This window comes from Malus domestica, chromosome 14, assembly GCF_042453785.1.
Source record: "Malus domestica chromosome 14, GDT2T_hap1".
Classification (NCBI taxonomy): Eukaryota; Viridiplantae; Streptophyta; class Magnoliopsida; order Rosales; family Rosaceae; genus Malus; species Malus domestica.
The window spans coordinates 14,383,435-14,391,753 of record NC_091674.1 but is presented as its reverse complement, the minus strand read 5'-3'; the positions used below and the strand labels follow the sequence as shown (position 1 = coordinate 14,391,753).

Genomic DNA, 8,319 nt, shown 5'->3' with positions numbered 1-8,319 from the left:
ATGAGGGTCAAAGTTATGAAGATTATGCAGTTGAGTTTCGTAGAAAACTTACCAAATACTCTATTGAGGTTGGTTTTGTTTTCAAGTACACTAGGAATGATTGGAAGCATTTTACTGCTGTTTGCTCAAAGAAACTGTTAGAGGGGTGTCAATGGTGTGTTCATGTTGTTGTTCAATAGCCTAGTGGCTGCTTTATCATTAAAAAATGAAATAATATTCATACTTGCAGTGGACATATTTGTCAAAATGAGAATAAAAGGTTCAGTCCTTTCTATTTTGTCCTCTTTGTTGGTTGCCAAGGTTCGTTCGAATCCGTCTATCAAGGAAAATTATGTTATGAGAGAAATGAAGAAGAGTTATGGTTTTGACATTAAATACCATGCAGCTTGGCATGGTAAAGAGATTGCAGATAACAAGGTTAATGGTGATGAGGCTCTCTTTTTTGGATATTTGCCTTGGTATCTTGATGAGTTTGTGGGTGCCAATGATGGATCCTTTTGTGCACTAGAACTTGAGAATGATAGTAATTGGTTTGAAAGGTTATTCATATCCTTTGGAGTTTGTGTTAAAGGATTCTGATGGTGTATACTGTGGATGCAAATTTCTACCTTCTTCTTCTTGGACGAAAATGTACCTATAAAACAATTAACACCTTAGGTCAAGGCCAAGAGCCTCACACACCCACGATGAATGGTGGGGGGGGCTTTGGCCGAATAACCTCCGATGCCAAAGTTAGAATTTGAGGGAAAATTGTTTAGAGAAATTTGGAGAATTTTGCAAGAGAGTTGGAATTAAGTTTTTGGAGAAATGAGGTGGTATTTATAGGGGTGTGACTAGCCCCCTTTTGGAGAAAGGGGATCTGGCCACTTATGGTGTTTTTTTGCTCTACTTGCAAGATATTATGTCAAATAATATCTTGCAATCAATTTGGTAATTAATCAATTAATCCCAAATTGAAAAGAATAATTGGGAGTTACCTTGTGGGTGAGGATTTGATGATGAGTGATGAGAGGGTTTTAAAAGAATTCCATTTTGATCACCTTTGACCCCGATTGAGCCGTTATTGTCTGTTGCATGCGCGTGGGAATCCCGGTGTGCCTTAAGGGTAATTTTGTCTTTTGTACCCAAAAGTCCATGTGTCGCCTCCATATTTTTCTTGATTGCTTTTGGCTCCACAAATGCCCCCACACCTGTTAGGCTGCTTGCAGGAAAATGTAGCATGTGTAGAGATCTTCTCTTTAGGAAACATAAGATTGTTTCCTATCTTGACATAGATTCCCTTTTTAATTGAAAATTAGATCCTTCTAGGAAAGGGAAATAATTCACTTCTAAAGTCTATTTAAGTCTATCTTAAGTAGATGATTAAATCAACTTTAGAGAGTGATTTATTCTACCTACAAGAGAGAGAAAGCTAGAGGATATTTGTTCCCCTTCCCCTAGCAATCTTCTACACTTGTTCGTGCAAATGATCTTTTTTTTTGTTGCCTTCTTTGTCTTCTCCGCACGGTATCGAGGTAAGAAAAATTTAATTTTCCTTGTCTTCTTCTTAGATAGTGCTGTTGCGGGACAACCATCGGGGTGGTGTGGCACGTTGGCTAATAGGGGATAGGAGTCCGCTCAACATGGGCCAATGAGGTGTTATGGCAAAGACCATTACTTGGGTTGCTCGGCTTGGCTAAAGCCAAGGGCAGCTATGCGGCTGCGAATTAAGGCGTTGGGGCGCAGTGCTAGACGAGCCACATGGCTTATGTCCTTCAGGCTCTTGGGCCTGACGTGGACCAGGCCAGCGATTGAGGGAAATGAGGACGTTACGAGCATCATTGGCTGCTGGAATGCTGGGCATGCATACCTTTTGCTTACTGGTCTGAAAGAAAAAATAAGGGAAAAGCCAACATGGGTTGAGCTCCCCTACTGAGTACCATGAATGACATTGGCTACTTAGTCATCTTTGCCAAAAGAAAGGTTGGCTATTCCCGAGAAAGGAGATAAAAAAGATCAAGGTGGATGCATTAGCTTGTCTAATCGTTGTTGTTGAGCCTACTATGAATAAAGATGGAAAGAAGAGGTCTTCTCCGCTTGCTCAAGAGATGCCGGTTGAGAAAAAACTGAAGACTTATTCCGCTGGTCGTAAGGATTCACTGGCTACCCATAAACTTGTGATTGACTTGACCTTTTCCAATGGTGAGAAAGATAAGGTTGCTAGATCTGTGCCCATGATGCCTGCCTTTCCAAAAGTGGCTAGTTCAATTGCTAATAGGATTGTTCACAAAGAAGTTTTACCGTGCCCCAAGTGTCGAAATTTGTGGCAAAACGTCTATCGGGGGCTATGTCTGATTCACCTTTGGAGAGACTTGCTACTATAAATAGAGATGTTTATACCATATTTAGGGCCTCGTATTTAGACCTCGTATAAATACTCAGAGGACTTAAATGTAATTATGTGATAAAGGAATGGACAAATATGTAATAAGTGAAGAGTCCTTATTCTATAAAAAGACCCATCACCCTCACAATGAGGGAGGCCATTTCAAAGGCCATTTCTTAGGCCACACCTTCACCCTCTCAAAGCTCTCACTCTGATAAAAAAGCTCCCCCTGCTCTCCCCCTCTCAATCCCCTTACCTCTTAGAGAAATACAATCAGTGTGGACGTAGCCTAAACATTGGGGTGAACCACGATACATCTTGTGTTATTTACATTTCTTGCAGATGCACGGTCGGATTTACGTTGTTCCAAGACCCCTCCGGTTTTGTGCATCAACATTTGGCGCCGTCTGTGGGAAACGACACGAAAAGCTATGTTGGTTCTCTTTATTTTTTCATATCACCACCGTGAAACCTTACCACTGTCCACCGTGGATCTGCAAAACCAAGAGACGCCCAACTCTCTCTCTCTATCTATCTCAGTAATGGAAAATATCGAGCACAAACATGTGGACGTAAGAAAGACTCCAACCCAAGTCTCTCTCGGCGATAGGAGAGAAATGGGTGGGCAGAGAAAATACCTCTCTCCGTGAGCTGGTAACCTCGACCTCACTCAGGCCTTCGTCAAGCCCATCTCCACTGCCCCAATCCTTCCCAATTCCTGTATCCAAATAGGCCCTAATGTTTCCTCTTCCCAAATTGCCCTCGTTCCCCTTGTTTCTCCAGCTAGTCTAGGTTCTGCAGTATGTTCATCTGCCTTCTAGTAGCACAATTACAACACCGTTCACTCTCCCCCGCACTCTTTTTTTGCATCTTGTTCTTGAAATTTGGAGTAAAGATTTTGCAGCTGCTATACATGGTGATTTTCAGCGAAATGCTGTTGATTTTGACCTTTTTGTTCAAGAACCATCTAAGTAAGCTAGTGATCCTCACCTTGGATAAGATGAAGTAAGGGAAGAGCCTGGTGATGGTGAAGACTGTCGCTGGGACTGTATTTACTGTCTTAATGGCCGACGTCCATAATCTGGGAGTGAACCCAACAAGCAACCAACTGGTTTAGCTGGGTCTACCGTGAAATATGGTGTCCAACAGTCTCCAAAGCTGTTGCATGAGAAGAAATCCCAAGGGTCTGCTGGGTCTACTGCCTCTGATGAGGAACATAATGAGATGAAGTTGCGGCTGACGGCGAGGAACCGAAGGCTCTTCAGCTAGGAGATTGACTGGGGCAGAGCGCCAAAGATCCGACCCGAAGCGTTTATGTATTTATGTTTTTAAAGGTATCACAACTCAGTTGGGATTAGTCATTACCTTGCAACCTTTTGGGTTTTAAGCATCGTTATTTTCTAAACAGTTAACACTACCATATCATCTCTACTATAGAGACAATCAATTAGATTACAATAATCTAATCATTCATTAATAAAGAACAATGTTTTGTCAAACAAAACATTCATCCATCCCTTATAGTGATGGAATTAAGTTCTTTAAAATTTGAATGTAAAGACAATCTATGGTTTTTCCAATTTCTTTGGTAGTTCATATGAGGAAGTAAGTACCATCTGCTTTCGCAGAGATCTACATTTGATTCACGTTCCGAATGTGAAGTACTTTCTCTTCTCTCATTAATCTTCTACTTTTTATTAGCCACACTTTTACAACGATTGTAAAACATAGTTACTAATACGGAATCAAGCATTCAAGTAGAAGAACCAACTATTTTGAACTTTTCAAGAACAATTTACAACACCTTCGAAAGGTGTGTTCTTGACACTTGCAAGACATTTCTTGCAAATACCCCTTCCAATGTCCATCCTTTCATAAAGAAAGTTCGTTCCCTTGGAGTTTATTTCGCTTTCTTCATTTGACTTCTCCTTTGACTACAATAGTCATGGTCCCTAAACTCCCACTATCTCTCTTGAAACTTATTTCAATTGTGTTATACACATCAAACGATTTGGAGAGTGTGTGGTTATTGTTCACTATATAGTTTACAATAAACTTAGTGAACCATTTGGATAGGGACACAAAGGTGAAGTCCTTGCCTAGTTTCCGTCTCTAGAAGTGGTTTAACACTTCAACACTCAATGATTCAAAATCATCATAAGTCCATGTTGATGGACTATTTTTGTCAACCAACCATTATGTTCTAAACATAATTACAAACTTTCAAGAGTTGTTCAAGGCAACTCTCATTTCTTCATACAACAATTTGTAAGTGAAGAATCATGGCACATAAAGTGTCCATGCCCTTGTGCTTTCTTCTCAAGTTCTTTGTTCATTTAACAAAGAAACAAGCACTAGTGTTTGCATTAGCTAAAGGTTGTTCAAAGCAACTCTTATTTCTTCATACAACGATTTGTAAGTGAAGAACTATGACATTAAAAGTGTTGTCCTCTTTATGATAGACTTATCTAACATGTTCTTCCAATGATACATTATCAATAGGAAGATTGTGAGGATTAGACTACTTAGGTACATATATAATCCATTTAAGACAATCTTTGGGATTGTGGTACCAAGTCCGGAAACTAAAGCATTCAGCTTTTCTTTGTCAAGTTTTGGATAGCGTTTGCAAATATATTGGTAAACAAATACATAACGAATATAAATTGATTGATTTTAAGCCATTTGATTCGGGTCTTTAAATCAAATAGCACCACCCACTATTTTTGGCAAATTCCATATCCCTCATTGGAATTCAAGAGTTTTGGGGAAAACTCTTAGTAGGGTATGGGAGACTCATCATTACCAAGCCCACCTCACAATGATATGATGTTGGCTAGCATCAATAATAATGAGAGAGTACACTTACTCATTTGCATCTCTTGCAAGTACCCATCTTATTTGGCCTCTAGAGAATGAAGCCTCACAATGATATGATGTTGGCTCCATTGCACTTAGTTAAGTCATTCCCACCATGCAAGTTTGAGTAGGGGTTCAAGAACAACCTCACAATGATATGATGTTGGCTATTCTCGTTGCCTACCTTCACAACATCATGTATGCATATAGAACTCCTCCTGAGTGTAAGCACGCACTTTGTACTCCCCCATGATAGGGTGAAGTCGGTGTACGAGTCACAAACGATTGGAGCCTACCACGGTGGAAGGCCACGAAAGAGTGTTCAAAGCACTCTCACGCTTATCAACTTAATAATGGTTTGGTTGAGGGTTTTAGGTCTCATCACATATAAGCATGCATTTTAATCTTATTAAAACAATTTGGTCCTATTACAACTATTGGTCCATGTGATTGATTTAGTTGTACATGATACTCCCACTATGCTTGTAAAACGGTTTTTTAAAGAAAGAGTATATGGTACTACTAACATAAGGTTTGCATTCATTGATGGACTATATAGTTGCCTTAGGGCCTTAGGATGACTATGAACCTTTGATTAGATCCAACACGAGCCTAGTGTTGAATCTCGGTCTAGGGATGGTGATTGATTTTAGTTACGCATTTAATCATATTAAGGCGTGTTTTTCCTATTGGGCGTTGGACCCAACTACTCCAATTTCATGCATATCAAATAAAACAAGAAAATGAGTACTTCAAAGTAAAGAAGAGCTTATACTCTTTTACAACATTTGATCAAAACAAATTACTTTAAAGTAAAGAAGAGCTTATGCTCTTTTACAACATTTGATCATATCCTTTACTTTGAAGTTAGTAAATTAAAAATCTGATCATTATCAATAGAAGAACCTGATTTTTGGGCGGGTTGTGCTTGGGGTTGAGTTGGTGCAAACGGCTTTTGATAGAAACCTGGGGGTTGTTGCCTAAATGTGCACGGCATCATTCAACCAACTCAAGGAGTTGTTGACCAAGGCACCCATCATTGTTCCACCGGATTGGAGCCTACCTTTCTAGCTTATGTGTGATGCGTCCAACTATGCTTCAGGGGCTGTTTTGGGACAAAGGAAGGACAAGAGGCCGCATGTCATCTACTATGCCTCCCGGACGTTGAATGATGCACAATTGAACTATTCCACTACGGAAAAAGAACTTCTTGCCGTTGTTTTTGCTTTAGATAAGTTTAGATCATATCTAATTGGTACTAAAGTAATTGTTTTCACTAACCATGCAGCGTTGAAGTATTTGCTCACCAAAAAGGAGGCCAAGCCCCGGCTAATTCGTTGGATGTTGCTACTACAAAAGTTCGACATAGAGATTCGTGACAAGAAGGGAAGTGAGAACGTGGTGGCTGACCACCTAAGCCGCATGGTGCATAATGAGGAGTCCCTACCCATTGTCGAGACATTCCCCGATGAACAATTGCTGTCCATAAAGGTTAGTGAGCCTTGGTATGCCGATTTGGTGAACTTTTTGGTGTCAAAACAAATTCCAAGCACTTTCACTAGGCACTAACGTGATAAACTTAGGCATGATGCACGGTTTTATGTGTGGGATGATCCATATTTGTGGAAATTTTGCCCGGATCAGATTGTACGTCGATGTGTGCATGATTCTGAATTTCGTTCAATTTTAAGTTTTTGTCACACATATGCATGTGGTGGTCACTTTGGCACACAAAGAACAGCACTTAAGGTGTTACAATGTGGGTTCTATTGGCCTAGTATCTTTAAGAATGCTAGAACTTTTTGCTTAACATGTGATAAATGCCAAAGAATGGGTAACATAGGTGCTAGGGATCAAATGCCGCAAGTTTCTATCCTTAATGTTGAAATTTTTGATGTTTGGGGAATTGATTTTATGGGTCCCTTTCCTTCCTCGTATGGTTTCATGTATATCTTGCTTGCGGTTGATTATGTGTCGAAGTGGGTGGAAGCTAAAGCCACCCGGACTAATGACTCTAAAGTGGTTGCAGATTTTATTAGAACTAACATTTTTGCAAGGTTTGGCATGCCACGTGTCATCATAAGTGATGAAGGATCGCACTTTTGCAACCGGAACATAGAGGCGTTATTGAGGAAATACAATGTCAACTGTAGGGTTTCTACACCTTACCATCCTCAAACGAATGGCCAAGCCGAGGTTTCCAACCGTGAGATCAAACAAATTCTAGAGAAGACCGTTGGGCCTACAAGGAAGGATTGGAGCTTACGGTTAGATGATGCACTTTGGGCATATCGTACGGCGTACAAGACACCCATTGGAATGTCCCCATTTAGGCTCATCTATGGCAAGCCGTGACATCTCCTCGTTGAATTGGAGCACAAAGCTCATTGGGCCATCAAGAAGTTCAATATGGACCTAAATGCCGCAGGAAGTCATAGGAAGTTTCAACTCAATGAACTTGATGAGATACGGCATGAGGCGTACGAGAATGCTAGCATTTACAAGGAGAAAACCAAAGCTTTCCATGATAAGATGATTCAAGGCAAAACATTCTCCATAGGCCAGAAAGTGTTATTGTTCAACTCCCGTTTACAGTTGTTTCCCGGTAAGTTACGTTCTAAGTGGATTGGACCGTTTGTTATTACTAATCTTTTTGTTCATGGTGCAGTCCAAATCCAAAGCTTGAAAACGGGACATGAATTCAAGGTGAATGGGCACCGATTGAAGCCCTATTATGAGCACTTTGAGGAGCATGCCGTGGAGGACATCTCCCTGCATGTCGTGGGCTCCAATGAGGAGTGAATGAGTTCTTCGTCCGGCTGCAAGACATTAAAGCAAGCGCTTCTTGGGAGGCAACCCATGTATTCAAATAAGGAAGATTTTTGAATCGCTCTACAATCAGTTTTGCGTTTCTAAAAACCTTCCCTTTTCTACAGTTTTATTTTGCCTTGATTATCATTTTTATTTGTTGCTTGTTTAATTGTTTTTTGTGTGGGTTTATTTTTTAAACACTGACAGTTATGCAAGGTATTTTTACATTCATAAAAAAAGAAAGGAACATTAAGTAGATAAATACAAGAGGGAGCCTTCACAAA

General features: G+C 40.2%; 1 protein-coding gene across 1 annotated transcript; it reads left to right on the top strand.

Annotated features, from left to right (window-relative positions):
• The first annotated feature begins 7,633 nt into the window (after nt 1-7,633).
• On the top strand, nt 7,634-8,026 carry LOC139191171 (uncharacterized). Its single transcript, XM_070811737.1, has 2 exons — nt 7,634-7,829; nt 7,893-8,026. The coding sequence occupies exons 1-2, from the start codon at nt 7,634-7,636 to the stop codon at nt 8,024-8,026; spliced, it is 330 nt and encodes a 109-aa protein (XP_070667838.1).
• Nucleotides 8,027-8,319: the final 293 nt, after the last annotated feature.